A 21915-nucleotide genomic window follows, 5' to 3' on the forward strand; every position below is an offset into this window, starting at 1 on the left:
ACTGACGTCCAGAGCAAGGTCATCTTTGTATGGCTAGTCTCTGAATTTTATAAACATATGAAGATCTACATGAACTATTTCTGTGTGATTAGTGATGAGAAATGATGTGTAAGTTAGGTCTTGTTCATCTCGGCTCTTATAAAATGATCAGTCACAGTGGTTGTGGTATTAGTAAAATTGGGCTGCAATCAATGGAATTACGTTACAAATGTAAGAGAGCGTTGGTGTCTTCTGCCAATCACTGTAGAACCAACGTGTTTAATCTTGGTGTTTAATGTTTTCCGCAACTCTGAAAAAGATTTTAAAAATGTCACCTTTCAAACTGCGGTCTGTAGTGAAAGGTCCGCCTACTGACGGCCCTTGTTCGAGACCGGCCGGTTCAGCTCCAGCAATTGGGCACCGGCCCAGGGTTTCTTTGTGTGGAAAAGCGCAGCCCGGTTCGAGATTGGGCTCCAGCCCCGGTGGAAAAGGGCCATGTGGAAACTCCCGCATGTCAAGCATATATTCGGCATTTTTCTGTGTTTATAAATGCTGAGATGTCCCTAATGTAATATAATTTATTGTACATGAAATGTGCATAAAGTTTTTTTTCATTGTGGAAATGGATTTTGCTGTATTCAGCTCCATCTTTTAGCTTTTCTTGCGCTTCAAGTCAGAATTCTGTTAACAAAGCTCGTTCGTTTTTAAATATTGAAAAAATCAAAATAGTGCATTTTCAAGTAATAATAATTGACCATTACTGTACCATAATGGACCAAAATCGGCAAGTGCAATAAAATACTGAGACGCTGGCAGTCAGTCTGCTTTATATATTTATTAGCAATAAAAGGATACAGAACAGACAATTCTAAAGATAATTATAAGATTTTGAATACACTTCATCAGGTTAATAATGTGGAGTATGTAATAAACACGTCTCTCCTGGCCGCAGTAGTGATGCAGTAAATCTACACTTTACTGGAGATGCACAAACACAGTCCTGTAGTTTTAAACGGCTCGCGCGTTTTGAAGTACTCGTGTGCATGTCTATAGCCTGCACACGTAATACGCGTGCGTGACGTCATCGTCACGATAACTGCGTCGTTTTCAATAGTTTGCATTTTCAGGCCCTGAAACGCCGTGCTCGTGTAAACGAACAGCCAAACCACCTAAAAAGTTTTCTGTTTTTACTTGTAAACATTGTCTTGTAAACAGCCCCTTAAACTTCAGCTCTAAACAAGCAGTGACAGAGAAATGAAACCGCAGTGCCCTGATTTTTAAATCTAAATATGCTGTGCCTTATTTCAAGAATAAGATCATGTCTACAGTGTTATTGGCCGTACTGATTGCTCTTTAATGCTGCAGACAGAGTGTATTTAGATTTAAAAATCAGGGCACCGCTGTTTCATTTACCTGGATCCCAGCTCATGCTGGAGTAGGAGGAAACGAGATGGCAGATAAGAATGCTAAGAGTGCAGTGAAGTTGAATAATATAGGAATTGACATAAAAATCAGTAAAACGGAAACAAAGACAATTATTAGAAAAACACTAATAGAAGCATGGCAAAACCAGTGGGATATGGAGGAGTGAGGCCAACATCTGTATAAAATTCAAAGGGAAGTAGGAATACAAAATAATGATACTGGATTTAGAAGAGGAGAAGAAGCAATAATAACAAGACTCAGAATAACAAGAACACAAGAATAACAAGAATAGGCCATACAGAATTAAAAGGAAATGCATGGTATGTTTATGAATGGGTGTGTGGGTGTGTATGTGATTGTGCCTGGTGATGGATTGGCACCTCGTCCAGGGTGTACCCCACCTTGTGCCCCATGCTCTCTGGTATAGACTAGTATAGATAAGGATAGGATAAGCTGTATACAAAATGGACGGATTGATGTTTTATTGCAGTGTACAGTATGCATACAACAGAGAACAACAAATACTGGAAACAAAAGGTGAACATAATATGACTTTACAACATCTACTGAGTAAACAGCAAGGGGATAAAATATTAGAATAGCTTTGATAAGATATCTAAAAGAAACAGGGAATTATACAAGATATTTAATTATGTTTAATTTCGTCATTATTATTATTAGATTTTTTCCCTTAGCCTTGACGCACCACACTCCAGTGCAGTAGGTGGCGGAAATGCACCAAAAGCTGGTTTGCTCATAAACAGTACAAGAAGAAGACGATGAAGAAGAAGAAGAAGGAGAAGAAGGAGGAGAAGGAGGAGAATATATGCGCTTGGTCCCAGAGCTTCCTTCTCCACACGAGCTTCGAAGCTCTGAGACTCTCTGTAACATCACTAAAGGTGAGTTCACCTGAAACTTCCTTCCTGAGCTGCTCGGTTAACAGGTTAGTGGAGATTCTGGAGTCATGAATCTCTGCATTGTTATTCCAGTGTCCTGATTCTTTGAGTGTCGGCGCTCTTTAGGAAAATCTCCACAGACTCCTGCTGCTACTGACTCAAAGGTAAAGTTTAGAAATGTGTCTGATTTCTCTTTTAATTTTTAAACTCTGAGAACTTATTTATAATTAAGTAACCATTACAACCTAAATATACAACACGCAGAAAACGTCCCAGCAAACACAGCGCGTTCTGATGACGTCACCAGTTGGTCTCTTTGTCAGCCTGATATTACTTTATGAAAATGTTGTTACCACATGTCGGTAAAGTTCCTTTTTTTTATATATATAATATATAATCTTTGCTAACGGTCCAGTATATAAGGACAAATATGTCTTTAGATATTACGTGTACAGATGAATTTCGTTTAAAGACGACATTCCGGGGTTTTTTTATTCCTTATTTTCTGCGGTGGGGTGTTTTTCTTTTTTCCCTATTTTTATTATAGAACTTGTAAACGACATTACAAAAACAGGCTTTTATATAAATATTTTTATTTTTATATATAATATATATAATAATATAAATATATTTATTTTATTTTTATATAAAAAATATATATATATATTTTTATATAAATATATATATATATATATATATATTTTATATATATATATTTTTATATAAAAATATATATATATTTTATATATATATTTTTATATAAAAATATATATATATATTTTTATATAAAAATATATATATATATAAAAATATATATATTTTTATATAAAAATATATATATATATATATTTTTATATAAATATATATATAAAAATATATATATATTTTTATATATATATATTTTTTATATATATATAATTTTTTTTATATAAATATATATTTATATAAAAAAATATATATATTTTTATATATTTATATATATAATTTTTTTATATAAAAATATATATATATAATATATATATAATATATTTTATATAAATATATATATATATATATTTTATATAAATATTTTATATATATATATATATATATATATATATATATATATATATAAATTATATGAATATCTATTACACACTTTCACAAGATGCCAAATACAGACTCGTAGAATATTACTATAGAGGTACCTTTGACATTTTTCTGAACTTTAAGAGACTTCATTAAAACAGTAAGTTCTTTACAGGAAGCCTTGTATAAAGGAGGAGAGTTAGATAATTGACTTCTGTGAATAAAGAAGTTTACAAAATTGTCAATACTTTTTATCTTCATGCTCATAATAACAAATAATTGCTTTCACATGCAAAGTTATCATTAATCTAATTATGGCAGAAAAAGTGGTGTGTATTTTTTATATATATATATTTTTAACAATCTTTCCAAAATGTCTGAACACTTTAACATTCAACAAACAAATGGCATGGACATTCCTCAAAAGTATTACAGAGAGCATTTTTTTCTGAATGTCTATCAGCCTGGAGAGTAAAATATTTAAATGAATTTCACTTACCTTATTTGAAATACAAAATTTGTAAACAGCCATGCCTTTCTCCAATTAACATGCCTTAGGAAGGAATTCCAGTAACATTTCCCTCTTGGAATAATTTTTTTTTTTTCATGAAAGACTTGTCTAATATCTTTAATGGTGCATTTTTAAAAAAAAATCAAATATTTTTTTTTTCCATTTATAGGGAAATTAGTCTTTATTATCTACTTTATAATAGGACAGATGGCTTTGCATCAAATTAATAAGTCCATATGGAATAGCTTTGATTGATAACTTTTTACAGTAATTTATATTTTTATGGGAAAATTTAACTTTGAATTGTCAGAATAAATTTTTAATGATGAATCAAACAAATAGCTCAAGTAATTTTAAACTGTAATCCAACCATTTCTCCAGAAAAATGCTCTTGCCTTTAATTGTAATCAATTCATTATTCCAACTTCTCCTCGCAGGATGAAAGAAATTGTGCACAAAGCAGTTTCCAGGCTAAGAGTGCTTGCTCATGAAAATTAGACAATTTTATGGGTAATTTAGCAGACGAAATATTACAGGTTAAAAGAAAATCAAGACCCACCCACTTCCTTAAAGATATTTTGAGGAATGAAAAACCAAATCGAATCAGGATCACCAATACACTTTTTGATGCATGTGATCTTGAAAGTATTATCTATATCCACATAATCGAGCATTTCGAATCGTCTTACAGATTTCTTCCCACCTTAGGGTCTGTTCATACCGGGACGTTTTTCACAGTGCATTAAACAGTGCTGGATCAACGTTCAGATTCACTCCCTGACAGTAGATGGTGTTTATTGAAATGCAGAAATACCCCTTTACACAAGGTGGCGCTGCACAACTTCCCGTTTCTGACACCCGCTTATCACCGAACATTTTTTACAAACTTTTGGGAAATGTAAGGTATTTGGTGATTTACATTGCACCAAATTCTTCTTTAAAGCTAAATCCATAAAGTTCTCATTATAAACAGTATACTCTTGTTAAATAAGTAATGATTTGATTTATGTCAAAGTTACAACAATAGCATTCATATGCCTATGGGAAGAGCCAGATTATTTAAGTTCTTTTTTTTCTGAAAATGTTTGTTTTTTTGGGGGGAGGGGGGTACTATTGTTGTGCCCAAAAAAAGTTAATGTTCCTGTAAATTGATGAAGTGTTGGGTATGAATCGTGTTTTTGTGGTCAATTTGATAATACAACAATGCAATAATGGGGCACTTAGATATATGAATAAGAGGTGAAGAATACTTATATATGCCAGGATAAAATACATACAATGGACTATCAATCAGCGGATTATCATTTACAGGGAAGAGACAAAGAAACAAACAATGCTATTTAGTGTAGAAAACAACACTGAAATAATTAAATGGATCATTTAGTATATATGCCTACATTTCAGTGTCGTCAAAAAATAGCCACAACATAATAAATACACTTATATAGTATTTAGTGTGTATTCTGTATTCTGAATCTGGTGAAAGGACAGCTTGTTTGTGTGTGTGTGTGTGTGTGTAGGGAGCATTTTACTTCAGGTCACTTATACAGATGTATATATATCACTAAAATGGTGGGTGCTGGCATGTTCTTTATCTGTAAGACAGTTTTGTACTTGAGCGCCATCAAGTCATAGTTTTATGTAACTTCAGCAGCTCCGGGCGTGTAGAAAAAAGTGAGAATCTCATAGGACGGCCAAAACGATCCCCACAATGTTAAAAAAAAAATGTACGTTTTGAGGTCACACGTTTTACTCCTGGGTGTGAACACTCCCATTGACAGCCATTGGAGCGTTAAACGGACTGTTTTTTTTGTTTTTGTTTTTTTTAAAAAATGTTCAGACATGTTGATTGTGATTCCCATATTCTTCATGAAGAGGTTATAGCTTATAGTACGTAGCTGGAATCCAGCGAGTACGTCCCAACGACTATGGTTGGGAATCTGATCATTTAATCCTTTCAATCACAACTCAAGAATAGCTGAGCGGCTGCTTACCTGTCTCCCATGACAATTCGTCACCTTCAACTCCACCTTCATTTCTAATATCTCTCTCACCTTTGGTCAGGGTTGGATATGCGATTCTTGAGCCATTTCTTTATGGACAGCAAGTGAATTTGTTTACTTTAAGACCCATATAGGACTGATTTTCATTCTATACCTTCAAATTAAAAGGTTTTTAATGGAAATTATATTGGCTTTGAAGGAAGCAATTAAAACAATGCAATTGTTTTTTTTTTTTTCTGTGGAATTTCTATTCGATCCATCATTTCAAAATGTACTAAGACACACCTGTGCCTCAACTAACATCAAACAACAAACAATTACTGTGACATTGTATTATCACTAACCACAAAAACAGTTCATATTCAACACTCTAAAAAGAGTATACTGTTTAAAATGAGAACTTTAAGGATTTAGCTCTAAAGAAGTATTTGTTGCAGTCGCCATATCAACAAATACCTTACATTTCCCGAACATGTGTACGTGCTTTAGCCAGTTCGCAAAAACGTGCAAACGTCTTTAAGATGTAAATACTTCTTCTCAGTGATAAGCGGGTCTCAGAAACAGAAAGTTGTGAAGTGTCATCTTGTGTACCGGAGTATTTCTGCTTTTCAATAAACGCCATCTACTGTCAGGGAGTGAATATACACTTTCATTCCGCCCGCATTTAAAAACGTCCCGGTGTGAACAGGCCCTAAGAGTCTCGGGGTGATGTCTTGATGTCAAAAAATAGACTTTATTATTTAAACAACAAAGCTGTGCTGGTCTGTAGATCAACTCCCTTGTTTATCCTCAATACATGTTTTTATACAATTCTAAATCACTGATCTCATCAGGTGGGGTTTTTTCCTCTTTTTCTATTTATTGGTAAATGGTCTGCTTATATACTACTTATATAGCACTTTTTTAACCTTAGTGGTTCTACAAAGCACTTTACACTGGTTCTCATTCACCCATTCACACACACAGGAATCGAACCACCAGCCCTGCGATTAGTGGACAACATGCACGATCACCTGAGCCACACCTGGCCGCAAATTATTCAGAGCTTGGACATGCACCATAATTAATTCTAAGACTTGGGCCTCCCTCCTTGCATTGTTTTTAATAGTGGTATGGTACAGCCATCTCTCTTTAAAAAAAAAATAAAAATTTGCATTCCAAAAAGTTAACAACGTTCCCAGTATGAACAGGTGCCAGTTTACTGATTAACATGGAGGGTAACGGAGGTTAGGACGGATTCAAGTGCAGATAAGAGCTTTTATTAAAGAGAGGCAGGCAGACAAATCCAAATCATTAAACAGTAGTATGGTCAAAAAACAGGCAATGGGTCAGGCGATCTGCAAACTAGGCAAAACAGGAATTGAGAGCAAGATCAAACCAATAACACATGAACTTAGAAACAAACCCTTGGTATATAGAAAACTCATGTAATACTTTGCAAGGTGCAAAGAGACACAAGGGGTTTAAATGACGGGGTGAAACACAAGACAGCTGAGAGCAATGATGGCACACATATGGGGAAACAACCAGTGACGAAACAGGGGCGGAGACAGGACATAAACCATAACAAATGCATGTGTCGAAAGTAAACAAAGTCAGTGTCACTGAAAACCCAAAAGCTTGAGCTCGCGCCTCAAGTTCGCGCTTCAGGTTTCCGAGCATGCTACATGCTACAGCGCTAGCTCTAGGGGAAATCGTGACAGTTATACTCTTTAAGCATACATTTTAGTGGATTAACTCAATTCATTGATTATAACTTGTTGATACTCTTTCACACCTTCTACTTTCGTTATACATGAGTGTACTACACTTCGATTGATTAAAATATTCCATACAACATGTGGGCGAAAATGGGGTCTTACTAGGGTTTTATTCATAAGACTTTCTTCGGGTGAAACAGATTTTTGCACATTCAAAAGTAATGCTTATAGTTTCATAGCAATTCACACAAATGTACACTATCATTAAAATGTTTGGCATCAGTGTTTCAGATACATCTATAAGACGAATGTAATACAACTCTAGGATTATATACTCAGGTTTCCGTATAATCCATGACAGTGTGGGATGTTACGACAACATTTTCACTCTGTTGAGCAGAAGTTTGTAATCTGTTCTCTGAGAGCTCCAGAGCCAGAGTGCTGTAAACTTTCTGCCACTTTTGGGTAATATCCATATTTTCAGGTCTTTTTTCTTCATAAAGATGAGTCAGAAAAGAGTGCTGCTTAATGGGTGCCATTTATTCCAGTCCATCTTACTTCCACAGACAAAAACAAAAAGAATGTGTGAGCCAGCATATAAAAAAATCCAATTCCCTGTGCCCTCCGCTGCCCCATACGCACAGCCCTAACCCCCACCAAAATTATACTATCATGTATGGATGATAACATCATTATACAGTTCCTCCAATTAATGCAAATTAACACAAAATCAAGCAAACTCTGCAATATTTGGTGGAGCTAGCAATTTTTTAAAAATTACAGCAGGTTTGGGCTAAAATCCATCATGTGATGTCATCACAACGTGCGTTAAGTCAAAGCCCTCTTTGATTCACGTGCATTGAACATACGTAAAGCTAAAAGGTCTCATTTACCAACAAACATCCTTGCGAAAGTCCGTGCAAAACAATTTAACCAGTTTTCCTGTTATACGCAAAAGAAGCACAAAAAACTCAGGATAAAATGCAAATTTTGAAGAAAAAAAAAAGTCCGCGAAATCTTATCACACAAGCTTAGCGACCACCATACAAGTCTCCAGGGAAGTGGCGTTACTGGAATTTTAAGAAGCATGCATGTGACATGAGCTATAACTTCACACCTGAATGATAGTCAGATTATTTTTTATTACAATAATGCTATAATCCATTGTGTTTGGAAACACACAAAGTTCCATGTAGATTTTGCAGAGGCTAAACACATTCAGTGCTTCAGCCTGAAAAAACACTGATGTCCAGAGCGAGGTCATCTTTGTATGGCTAGTCTCTGAATTTTATAAACATATGAAGATCTACATGAACTATTTCTGTGTGATTAGTGATGAGAAACGATGTGTAAGTTAGGTCTTGTTCATCTCAGCTCTTATAAAATGATCAGTCACAGTGGTTGTGGTATTAGTAAAATTGGGCTGCAAACAATGGAATTACGTTACAAATCTAAAATTACAAAGCTGTTACAGCCATTAAAGCTGCGTGATTGGGAGGTCAAGCCATATTACAGTATTGTAGGAGACGTTTCCAAACACAATTCCATAAACACATGGGGACAAAATCTAAAATAACTTAAGCATCTTGAATAATTTTGTGTTTTCCAGATGTACCACTGCTCAGAATGTGGGGAGAGTTTTAGAAAACGTCATCTCAAAGATCACAAGCACATCCACACAGGAGAGAAGCTGCATGACTGCTCCCAGTGTGGAAAGAGTTTTACTCGTCGGAGTAATCTCCAACGACACGAGCGGATCCACACAGGAGAGAAGCTGCATGACTGCTCGCAGTGTGGGAAAAGTTTTACTTGTCATAGTGATCTCCAACGACACAAGCTCATTCACACAGGAGAGAAGCCGCATCACTGCTCGCAGTGTGAGAAGAGCTTTACGTTTCAGAGTGATCTCAAAAGACACCTGCGCATTCACACAGGAGAGAAACCGTATCACTGTGGTCAGTGTGAAAAGAGATTTACTTCTCATAGTGCTCTCCAGCAACATGAGCGCATTCATACAGGAGAGAAGCCGTATCATTGTGGACAGTGTGAGAAGAGTTTTACTTTTCAGAGTGATCGTCAACGTCATGAGCGCATCCACTCGGGAGAGAAGCCGTATCACTGTGGACAGTGTGGGAAGAGTTTTACTTGCTGGCGTAATCTCAGAGTACATGAGCAAATTCACACAGGAGAGAAGCCGTATCTCTGCTCCCAGTGTGGGAAGAGTTTCACTTGCCGGTATATTCTCCAACAACACCAGCGTATCCACACACGAGAGAAGCCGTATCGCTGCTCCCAGTGTGGGAAGAGTTTTAATTGTCAGAGTGCTCTCCAACTACACCAGCGTATCCACACAGGAGAGAAGCCGTATCACTGCTCCCAGTGTGGGAAGAGTTTTATTTGCAAGCGTAATCTCCAAGTACATGAGCGCATTCACACAGGAGAGAAGCCGTATCTCTGCTCCCAGTGTGGGAAGAGTTTTAATTGTCAAAGTTCTCTCCAACGACACCAGCGTATCCACACACCAGAGAAGCTGTATCACTGCTCCCAGTGTGGGAAGAGTTTTAATTGTCAGAGTGCTCTCCAACGACACCAGCGTATTCACACAGGAGAGATGCCATATCACTGCTCCCAGTGTGGGAAGAGTTTTAATTGTCCAAGTGGTCTCCAAGTACATGAGCGAATTCACACAGGAGAGAAGCCGTATCACTGTGGACAGTGTGGGAAGAGTTTTGCTCGTCTGAGTTATCTCAGACAACATGACCGCGTGCACACAGGAGAGAAGCCGTATCACTGCTCCCAGTGTGGGAAGAGTTTTGCTCGTCTGAGTCATCTCCAAGAGCATGAGCGCATTCACACAGGAGAGAAGCCGTATCACTGTGGACAGTGTGGTAAAAGTTTTCGTGGACAGAGGGCCCTCCACAGCCACCAGCAGGCTCATATAGGACAGAAGCTGTACATCTGTGGACAATGTGAGCGGAGCTATACTAATTCAAGTTCATTAAGGACACACAAGTGCTCTAACATAAAGCCGTCAGATCTTGACGTGTGAATTTGTCAAATTAAGATGCATTTTGTTCATTTGATTTTTTTTAAAGGGAGGTAAAGAGATTCAGGTATAAAACTATGATATTATTTGTTATGGACTGTAGTATTCTGTTGCGTAGGACATTTATTTCTTACTCTCTGGGTTTTAGCAGAATTCATGATTTTATGTTGTTTTCCCCCAAACGCTACAATATCAAGTATGGAATACACATTTAACCAGTGGGAATGCCCACTTTAATCAACCATACCAGACCACTGAGTGAGACACATGACTGACATCTCCCTCTAACATAAGACTTTTCATTTGAAATGATTTGTAAATGCGAGCTAGAATTTGTTTTATAAAATGTCATGTGTGCTATCGAACTGGACACCTTCCCAAGCCAACAGAAGATGGTTGTGTTTACAGACAATTTGAAGAGAGAATTCTTGCCCAAGTTGCTTCGTCTTTGCAGCGTCCATTTAACTATACAGTTGCATTCAAAATTATTCAACCACCATTGCAAATCAGGTATTTGTCCAAATTTACAGACTTTCAGCTGTTTGCAATGAACAAATCAAACACAAGCAATTGAAATAGTTTGAATGGTGATAAAATCGTTGAAGATTTTTCATACTGCCATCTTCCCTGACTTGCTCCTGGTAGAATATGCTTGCGCAGAATTTGAGAATTGATCTACGACCACAAGGATGTATTCTGCTCTGCCTTTAATCTTTCCTAGGTGCAGAGAACCAAGTAAGATCATTTCCAGTGTGGCTGTTATTTCAATACTTTGGACTGGGGTTCTGGTGATTCTGTTTGGCTAATTTTGTTTCATGCATCAACCCACCCTTGTGATATAATGCATCTGTCCTTTCACCATACGATCAGCACCTAAAAGAGACATATCTTCATGTAAATGCTTTATCACATTCTGGAGACTTTCTGGGATGACGAGTTGGATTCTATTTCTCAATCTTCATCACAGGATTCCCTTCTCATCCATGTGCAAGTGGTGTCATCCTCCCAGGAGCTGCCTGACTGCTTCTGGTTCTTTTAGTTTGGCCTTGTGTCTGAAGTGGAGTTGCTTCTTTTTCAGTTCAAGTACTCTGCTGATGATTGGGTCACACATCTGTGCATTTCTGATGTCCTGAGACATGAGTAGCTGACTGGACTTGGGGTTAGGGTCCATTCTCCAGCTCCTCAGGTAAGACATCTGTGTTGCAGGTTATCATGGATATCTAGTCAATTTCCCCTTGTTGCTGCGCTTTCAGGACTTCTGAACTTCCGGTTGACATTCCTGGGCATACTCCCTCTCTGTGACTTCAATGGGGATTGGGCGTCGTGACAGGAAGCCTGCGACTCTGTTTGCTGTTCCAGGCCTATACTTCAGGGTAAACAGTAATCTGGCTGTTAAGATACCCATCACTGACCTGCCGCGTTGAGCTTTGGCGGTTTCATTATGCATGTCAACGGATTATAGAATTCATAGGTAGTCATGGAAGTGTTCTTGGCACTAAAATGGGCACAGAACTCAAACTTCCCAGAGTGCAGCTTGTAAATCTTTTCGGCAAAAGTCAGTGATGTATGACCTGTAGTATCCAAGGAAGCCCATGAGTTTCCTTATCTCTGACAGTACTCTGTGTCTCCTCCTTGAGAGGCTATATCGCCTTCATTTTCTTTGGGTTAATGCTGTATCCCTTGTCAGAAATGACAGGGCCCATGTAGCAGACCTCCTGTCATGTCGTTTCTTGCAATACCCTTCTCAATTCACCCAGGTTTGTATCAGAATCTTTGCTAAAGACCAGAACAACATCAAGGTAAGGGATGCAAATGGCCCTCAATTCTCTCAAACATTCCTCCATGTACCTCTGAAAAGTAGCAGGTACATTTGTGGGACTGAAGGGTCACCCACTCGTGGAGCCCCCATGTTGTTATTGTTACATTATTGCTGTGTGCCATTTGTGTGTCTGTCGGTGGTGGGATGGGTTTTGTCTTTTGTCTCCTCCCCCCTTCTCTAGGCCCCACCTACTGCATGCGTCAGGTTCCGGCTTGCTAGTGGATAATCACGTCTTGTCCACGTCTTATGCGACAGGATTGGTTGCCTGCATGTTTCTGGAAGTGTACTTAAGCCTTGTCGGTCTCCATCCCAGGCCAGATCATTGCCATCGCGTTGTGTATAGAGAGAAGTGCTTTTCGCCTGTGGATGACTATTTTGCCTGTGTATGACCCTGTGCCTGTTCTGACTTTGTTTATGCTCTGCCCCGTTACAATTCACGTGATACCCTTGTGTATATATGTATATATTATTTTGTTAATTAAGACACTAATAGTCACCTTTGTAAATAGTGCACGGTTAAGAGTGGTTTGTAGGAAGTTGACGCCATTTGTGTTGATTATTCTTTTCTCCTGTTTTTGGGTTAGCTAGGGAGTGAGGGAAGACGGTGTATTTTTTTTCTTGTAGGTTAGTTAGTTTTCTTTGGTAAAGTTAGAGAATATTTTTGTTTATTATTTTGGCCTGGCCGGCTTCTGAAGATTGAAACCACTGTGTGTATAGAAGGTGCTCCGTTTGGAGAATAAACAAAACAAACGCAATCTTGATCTCGCCAACCCTTCTCTTTTTTTATTTAATTGTATGTTGCGGCCTGACATAGACCGGGTCGTGACAGTTATAAATGCAGTGCATGCTTGGTTGCTTTTGCCAGGGGTGCCGCTAGGTTTTCTGTGCCCCCTGGCTAATTTGTACTTGAGGCCCCAAGCCCACACCCCCCAATTGTTTTTTATTATTGCCACGTGTAAAAGCAATCATTATCAATAACCATATCAATTATTACATATTCAATAAGGGACTATAAAGAACCAAATTTGAACAGGTTAGTTAAAATTCAAATAATTAAATTAAGAGAAATCATGCATTTATAACTATATACAAATAACTATATATACTGTACAAGTATTGAACACCATTTGTTCTCTCTCTCATACACAGACACTATAGAAACTCTGTCTGGATGTCTTTATAAGCTGCTGACTTGTAATTTCTTATTCCCCAAGTACAATAAACATAATAATAATAATAATAATAATAATTATTATTATTCATTGAGTGAATAATAAGTTTCACACACCAGCAGCTCCAGAAAGAAATGTGGAAATTAGCTAAAACAGTGACAGTGATTGAGTCAGTGAGTTTAACTTGAGAATCAAATCGGTTCAATTAGTGAATTAATCGTTCTGACTGCTTTTATCAACGGGATTCTCCAATTCACTGAAATGAACCGACTCAAACAAGCGATTCACTCATGAATCGGACATCGTTAGAACTCTTTTCTCATAAACTCACTCGGGTCAAAGCAGATTTATATGATAACATTAAATTTTGATCGATTCCTCACAGAAAGCTGTTACATGGCTTCAGAATGCTTGAATATTTACAACACTGGACTATTTTACTGTTTTATTGTCACTTGGTGCTTTTCCATCCTTTTTGAAGCTCAAATGTTCCATTACTATTGCTTGATTGTGTGGAAAAACACAAAATATTGACTACGTTTACATGGACAGCAGTAATCCAATTATTGACCTTACTCTGAGTAAGATAATAATGTGATTAAGGTGTTTACATGAGTTGCTTTTAGAATACTCCTTTAATGTACCCGTTTTACATGTTCTAGAACATAATTAGATTAACGGCACACGTCATTACGTCGCCGCGCCGCCCGACGTCCCTCCAGAATTTCACATAACCTACAGTTGGTCTTCATTATGGGACCGTATACAGTTTTGGGTGTTTGTATTTAATTTTTTACGAACGCTTTAAGTGCAGTTAATTATGTGTCATGCTATACGTGCTAATAAACAAGTGCTTGAAGCCATGTTCTGCGTCCCAAACTGCGTACTTATCGTCTATATAGTAGCCGAGATAGATGTATTTTTCCCCACTACAGGCCTATAGTAGGAAAGTATGTGGTTTGGAACGCAGCCGTACTCTCTTGTTCGCCATAAAATGTTGACTCTCACACGACGTTCATAATGCGATTAAGGTGTTTACATGTCTGTAATACACGTCCATAATGCGACCAAAACAGGGAGTACTCCACATGTCTTAATTCGATTAGTGCTTACTTCCAATATGACCTTAATCAGATTGAGTTTATTAAAAATTGCTGTTTACATGGTAGTTTCTTAATCAAAGTATCGTCTTAATCAGGTTAAAAGTGGATTATTGTTGTCCATGTAAATGCACTGATTGTGTTCCAACTTCCAAGGATAAACATCTGGGTGAGTAACTGATAACAGCTTCATACAGGCTAGCTTCAGAATTATAGCACAAAACAGGGAACATAAATCAACTTTTTTTGAAAAACTGGGTGACTAGCGGTCTTCCCCGTCTTGCTCTCACCTCTTTTTCATGTTTTTCTTTCCTCTTTAGGTATCCTGATTTGGTCTGCAACATCTCTTGCCACCTACCTGATCCATGTAAAGACTCACAACTGTGAAGTGTTTCTGAATAATCCGCGAACGTCTTAAGGAGATGCACGCATGCACTTGGCACAGTCCGAGGGCGTTCATTATAGTGTACTTAATAAATAATTGTGTTAAGAGGCCACTTAAATACCAAAATCAAGCAGGAAAACATGGGGTTCTGCTGGGCCCTCTGTTTGCTGACCAGGGCCCTTAGTATCGTCCTAATCTACCCCCACCCCATTACGGCAAACCTGGTTTTCGCTTACAAAGCCTTGATGATGAGGTATACCATGGTCCAACATGGTGAACCATGAGTTTCCCCCAAGTTCTCCAGGATTTCTTGGATCTGTGGGATTGGATTTCGGTCATGGTGTCTTTTCGTTCAGCAGTCGATAGACCACACACAGGCGTAAGCTGCCATCCTTCTTCCTTACATGTATTACGGGGGAGGAGTAAGACGAAGTCGACTTTTGGATCCAGCCATAACTCAGTAGGTCTTGTATATGGTTCTTGACCTCTTGGTACAGGGGTTGGGGGATGGCATTGTATGTCTTTCAGACAGGGATGTTATCCCTTAAATAAATTTCCATCTTCAAATCCTGGATGCACCCTGTATCCCAGTCATCCTTGGTGAATACCTCACAATTCTCATTCCGTAGTTGTCAGATATGCTCTTGTACCACCGCAACAGCACCGCACCATGCACCTGCGTCCCAACAGACTGGCCATTTTTCTTGTTTAGTAGACCAGGGCACTTGCTGTGCAAGAATTCTTGGTATGCCTTCCATATTCTCCGAACTGACCTCAATTTTATTCAAGGTCACTCTTGTCACGACCTGTTTCCGACATCCTGCCGCCCAGCGCTCGCTGCTGCCACAATTGTGATGGTGGTCACATCCTTCTTCTAGATTGGAGTGTTCACATTGTGTACAGCGTTTGATATATACTCTAGTATGCTGAAGCTGGTTGTGGTCGGACCATGGGTTACTGCTTTTGACTGTTTGATGTCTAGACACCTGAGCAAGGCTGGCCACCTAAGAGGTTTGGCTTTGAATAGCTTCACTGAACATTTTGTTCCTCCCTTCCAGTTTCTCCATCAAAGTATTAGACTTTGAGACTTTCTCCTTCTTCATGTGAGCATTTTCATTTTGTTTGGCCTGTGCATGCTCCTGTTCTTAACCCGGCTCACCAATTTGTCCAATTATTTTCAATTCTCTTTTTTTATACGCTGGATGTATGATTTTGCATGTTTTCGCCTGGCATGAGTGGATTTTGTGTTTTTTCATGCTTTTTTTGTTGTAATTACTTAAGTCCACAGGGTGGCAGTCCAGGTCTGTTTTTCGCCGCCCCTCGTCGCTCATTTCTCGTTCTGTACTGGATGCACTGTCATTTTCATCTTCATCATTTTTCAATTCATCATTTTATCTCTCACATCTAATAGTGTATATATAAACCTTCATCTTTTAGTGAAACAACACCATCTCCCTCTAAATGCTGCAGGATGCATCTCAGCGCACAAGGTGTGTGTTTCTCCCTCCCCCACATCCAGCTTCCACAATTGCACTCACTTCTGCCATGAATGTTACCAAAACTTCATGTGTGAGCCTTGCAGGGCTGTGTTGATGGAGCATTGCATCAATGACATGCTAGGCAACTCCAATCATGTGCTCCAGGACACTGCCACATGTGAAGCATGTGGAGGACTGAACTGCCAGCAACATTGGTTATCCGATAGGTAAGCTTGGATTTTTGCGTTTTGGTAACCTTGCTTGTCAATTTGTAGCTCTTTGCAGGTTCTGACAAAGTGACAGCAGCCTCCCCAACAGTTGTACAAGTGGAAGGTTGGACTGCTTGGTATCATTTGAATAATTGTACTACAGTACCTAGACTAAGACCTAGGTCACGAGAAGAGCAGGTTGCAGGAGGAGAGGAAGGCCCAGCAGCGGATACTTCAGAGGAAGGTCAAGAAGAGTTAAAAGAAAACTTGGATAATGGAAAAAGAGAGCCAGGGGCAGGCCCAAGTTATGAAGAAAGGGGTCAGGAACCAGAACGTCCCCCAGCAGAACCTGAAGGAGAAGAACCAGAACATGATCTAGCAGAACCTGAAGGAGAAGTCCCACAATCTGCCTCAGCAGAACCTAAGAGAGACACTGATTCAGTTGATGCACCGTCTGGTTCTGAGCCTGCTGAAGGGGAAGGAGATGAACAGTCCCCTGTCCCTGCTGAACAAGAGGGTAAGTCAGGTATTCTTACTGTGTCTGATATTGCTCAGCTTCTAGCAACATCTCCTGCAGACTCAGGCCCTTCTATTGCCCACCAACCAGGATTCCCTACACTTGATTTCTCAGTCCTTGAGTGGTCCACAGACCTTGACTGGTTCACATACTATCACACAGGCTAGCAAGAAGCCAACAGGTAAACTCATGGGGAGGGAAGTGTGGTTTGGACAACACTAGAGGAGGCATCAACCTTAAGTCCCAGTGTGTGGTAACGCTAGCACCTAATAAAAACGAGAAACTATTGAAAATAATACAGGACAATGGCTGGTATAAGTAGGTAATGTACACATCAAAGAAATCAAGAATGAACAATTGTTTGTTATTCTCCCAGTCATGTTTAAAGCGACTCATTTTAGTGCCCAACCGATATGACTATAGACAAAGCGCTGAGTCTTTTTTGCACAAAATTGTAGCAGAAAAAAAATGGGAAGGACCCTATCGTCCCACTGAATGCTTATCTTTCTTAGGGTGACCAGAATTTCACAAATACTATAACTCAACGAAATGGGAACGAGAATGCCAGTGTCTAGATATTTGTATTGACCCTAGAAAAAGTGAGACCCTTTCAGTGTATGACATTGATTGCATGCTTGAGTATGAATGCTTTAACAAATCGTGTGGTCAACATGATATGGGAAAATTCCAAGGTAATTGTGTAGTGACTTGCCCCTTAAACAAGGACACTTTTAATAAGACTGGCTATTTGAGCAAAAGCGTATACCATGCAGCTGAAACAATAATGGGGAATTTGACAGTAATAACCATGCCAAACTGCATGCATCAGACATTAGCATTCCCGTACAAAGTACAGACAGCAGCAGTAGTAGATTTCTTCTGGCTTTGCGGTGGTAAGCGTTTGAGAGCAACAAAAGATATATATTCAATTAATTTAAAGCTAGGGATGAAGTGAAGTCAGATTTTGAGTCTATATTGGTCTGGATAATGCCTAACAAGAACACAAAATGGATTAACTACATTTACTACAATCAGCAGAGTTTTATCAACTACACAGATGATGTCTTGTCAGCATTGTCAGTAATGGAACATTTACTAAGGCCCTGAACAAACTGAAAAAGCTACAATAAGAGACTACTGGAATGGAAAGGAAGAGACATGCACTCTTGAGACCAGCTTTGGAAAATGCGGAGCCCGGCTGTCAAAAATGGGAATAATATTGGTTGCAGTAATCATTACTAGAGGACTATTTTTTTGCTGTGTTCTGCCTGTTTAAAAGTCTTTTGTGAATAATGCCACTATCAAACAGATGTCTTTTGTGAAAGGGATAACTATGGACAATAATATGAGTAAAGACAATGAACTGGTAAAATCATCCTCTGATCCATATCCAGGCTGGCCTCCTAAGCCAGAATGGATTCCGGAACAACTGCAGGATGATGTGGATTCTAATTATACAGACATGAAGGCACCCCCATGCTCTACGATGACCTTAGGAGGGGATTCAAGTTCTAGTTCTTCAATTGAGGATTAAGAAGAAGAGTGATAAGCGATACCCTGGGTGTAAGTGCTAGCCTAACCGCTCACCAAGGGAGAACCTCTACGATACACAAAGTATCTGGGTTTTTCTGTGAGACAACTACTATATAAACGAGAGAAAATCTTATTTTACTCTTTATATTTTTACATTCTTCTAACTGAGGCAAGGCAAGTTTATTCATATAGCACATTTCATACACAATGGTAATTCAAAGTGCTTTACATAAAATGATAAAGAAAATATAATACAATATAAAAACAAGAAATGAAAGTAAGAAATAAGAATTAGAAAAATGCAGTAAAATGAGCAGGAGATAAAAAATAAAAAAGTCAGTTACAGAACTAAATTCAATTCAATTTTATTTGTATAGTGCTTTTAACAACAGACATGGTCTCAAAGCAGCTTTACAGAAATATATAAACACAGGATACAGATTTTAAGTGTGTGAATTTATCCATTTCGAGTAAGCCAGTGGTGAGGAAAAACTCCCTAAGATGATATGAGGAAGAAACCTTGAGAGGAACCAGACTCAGAAGGGAACTCGTCCTCGTTACAATGATGTAGATCAATGAGTAGAGTGCAGCATACTGTTTAGTCAGTAAATGTGAGGCTAAGTAGATGTGTTTTCAGTCTGGTTTTAAATGTGGCTAGCATTTGAGAACATCTTACTTCTTGTGTAAGCTGGTTCCAGCCACGGGTGGCATAATAGCTAAAGGCTGTCTCACCTTGTTTTGAGTGCACGATTGGTATTTCTAACTGACCTGATCCTAATGATCTGAGAGGCCGGTTCAGTTTATATTCATTAAACATATCTGTAATGTATTTAGGTCCTAGGCCATATAGTGATTTATAAGCTAGTAATAATACTTTAAAATCAATTCTGAGTGTAACTGGAAACCAGTGTAAAGATCTGAGGACTGGAGTAATATACTCAGATTTTTTTGGCTCAGGTGAGAATCCTGGCAGCAGCATTCTGAATGAGCTGCAACTGTCTAATGCAACTAAATGAGTTGCATTCTGAATGAGCTGCAACTCTGTAATCTTTTTGTGAAGATGGGTGAGAAGTCCATTTCAGTAATCCACCCTGCTGGTAATGAATGCATAAACAAGTTTCTCTAAGTCTTGACTGGAATTTAAACACCTACTTCTCACTATATTTTTCAGGTGATAGTAGGCTGATTTGGTTATTGCTTTCACTTGACTACTGAAACTTAGATCAGACTACAAAATGACACCAAGATTCCTGATTTGATTTATTTTTTGTCTTTAGACCCCTGGAATCAAGGTATGTGTTCAACTTGAGACTTTCATTTTTATTTCCAAATACAATGACTTCTGTTTTGTCTTTAACTGAAGGAAGTTTTGGCACATCCAACTGTTAATTTCATCAAGGCACTGGCACAGAGATCTATGGGCTGGTAATCATCATTAGGGGACAGGGCTAGGTAGATCTGGGTGTCATCTGCATAGCTATGGTATGCAATTTGGTTTCTCTTTATAATTTGGCCTAGTGGGAGCATATAAATCTTGAACAGCAGCGATCCAAGGATTGAGCCTTGTGGGACTCCATACGTCATTAATGTGCACTCAGATTCATAGCTGCCTATGTTCACATAGAAACCCCTCCCTCCTATTTATAACCTGAACCAGCCAAGGACAATTCCAGAGAGCCCTATCTAGTTTTCCAGGCTGTCTAGGAGTATATTGTGGTTGACCGTGTCAAAATCATCACTGATATCCAATAATGTCAGCATGGTTATTTTGCCTGAGTCAGTATTTAAATGAATATCATTCATTATCTTTGAGTGCCATCTCTGTGCTGTGATGCTGCCAGAAAACAGATTGGAAATTATCCAAATAGCTATTTGAGGATAGAACACGTTTCATCTGAAACGTTGAAAACAATCTTTTCAATGATCTTGCCTATGAAAGGGACATTTGATATTGGTCTGTAGTTGTTTAAAACCATATTATCCAGATTGCTCTTTTTCAGAAAGGGCTTAACAATTGTGGTTTTCAGGGATTCTCAGGCATGAGAGGTGTGAGGCCTTTTAATATGTCTAAGAGATCTTTTTCTAAACACAAAACATTTTTGAAAAAGGATGTTGTTACAACCTGCTAGCTTTGGGATGGGAAGTTTTTTTTGTGTGCTGTGCCATATTTTGTGTGCAGGTCTGATTTCCCGCCCAGAGTTTCCAGCCTGCCCTAGCCTGCCTTGCTCCTGCCTCCCAGGATGACATCACTGAGCGGCGGCCATATCTGAAGAGGAAGAAGTGTGAGAATGGTGTGGGATGTTAGAGGTGGTTACGTGTGATTTGTTGCTAGGAGATTATTTGGTTTGTGTTGTTTGCCCTTGTGGCTATATAACAATTCTATATTCGGACTACTGTTCTGGGTTTTGACTCTTGCCTTGGGGTTGACTGTGATTTTGGTTGTTCCTGTATCTGGTTGTGTATACTCTTCACCAGTGTATACACGTTCACTTGGTTCACTGGCGGTAGGGGTGTGGCTGCCATTTCTTTTGGGAGAGGGTCCTTTTGTCTCCGTTTTTGGCTAAGGGAGTTAGGGAAGTATTTGTATTTTCTTTGTTATTTTCTTCTTAGGTAAGCTAGCTACCCAACAATAGAATCCTCTTGTTTATTATTTTGGCTTTGGCCCACCCTGAAGTTATGCCTGGTTTGGTTCTTTGTAGAGTTATATGTATATAATTCTGTGTTTTACAATATACCACAACTCTTTTTTTGAACAACCTTGTTGTGTTGTTATTCCTGGCTCCCTCATTTTTAAATGTCAAATTCCATTGAATCCCGAGCTGGTTACTCTGTGCGGCCTAACCTAGACTGGGCCGTAACAATGTAGGGAGTGAGTCGAGACAGCAGGTTGATGTTTTAAGCTGCTGTTCTGTACTAATGGTACAGACAGCAAATTCACAAGCATTCATGTGGTGGCTCATAATGGTGTTTACAATATTTCAATGGAATCCTAGAAGTTTAATAGCAAATGTGTTTGAATTTATGTGGAAGAAATTTATAGATGATTTGGATAATAAACCTCAAATAATTTGTGC

At 38.5% G+C, this 21915-nt stretch overlaps 1 protein-coding gene across 3 annotated transcripts; it reads left to right on the forward strand.

Annotated features, from left to right (window-relative positions):
- The first annotated feature begins 1374 nt into the window (after nucleotides 1-1374).
- Nucleotides 1375-16783, forward strand: LOC128616852 (zinc finger protein 709-like). 3 transcript variants are annotated; one of them, XR_008387495.1, is made up of 4 exons: nucleotides 1375-2303; nucleotides 9192-10551; nucleotides 15040-15564; nucleotides 16575-16783. XR_008387495.1 is itself a non-coding variant. In XM_053639696.1 (4 exons), the coding sequence occupies exons 3-4, from the start codon at nucleotides 9192-9194 to the stop codon at nucleotides 15135-15137; spliced, it is 1458 nt and encodes a 485-aa protein (XP_053495671.1). In that variant the 5' UTR covers nucleotides 2187-2303; nucleotides 2394-2464; the 3' UTR covers nucleotides 15138-15847. The 3 variants fall into 3 exon arrangements, 2 of the variants coding, with proteins under 2 accessions (XP_053495670.1, XP_053495671.1); XM_053639696.1 differs by lacking the exon at nucleotides 16575-16783 and adding an exon at nucleotides 2394-2464 and having other exon boundaries at nucleotides 2187-2303; nucleotides 15040-15847; XM_053639695.1 differs by lacking the exon at nucleotides 16575-16783 and having other exon boundaries at nucleotides 15040-15847.
- The last annotated feature ends 5132 nt before the right edge of the window (nucleotides 16784-21915 follow it).

The sequence above is a fragment of the Ictalurus furcatus genome, chromosome 13 (genome assembly GCF_023375685.1).
Source record: "Ictalurus furcatus strain D&B chromosome 13, Billie_1.0, whole genome shotgun sequence".
In the NCBI taxonomy this organism is placed as follows: Eukaryota; Metazoa; Chordata; class Actinopteri; order Siluriformes; family Ictaluridae; genus Ictalurus; species Ictalurus furcatus.

Coding starts and splice junctions, on each gene's coding strand:
- LOC128616852 (XM_053639695.1), top strand. CDS start 2,184: ATGAAGAAGAAGAAGAAGGAGAAGAAGGAGGAGAAGGAGGAGAATATA. Junction 2,304..9,191: donor TCTCTGTAACATCACTAAAG/GTGAGTTCACCT, acceptor TGTGTTTTCCAG/ATGTACCACTGCTCAGAATG. Junction 10,552..15,039: donor GCTGTACATCTGTGGACAAT/GTGAGCGGAGCT, acceptor TTTCCTCTTTAG/GTATCCTGATTTGGTCTGCA.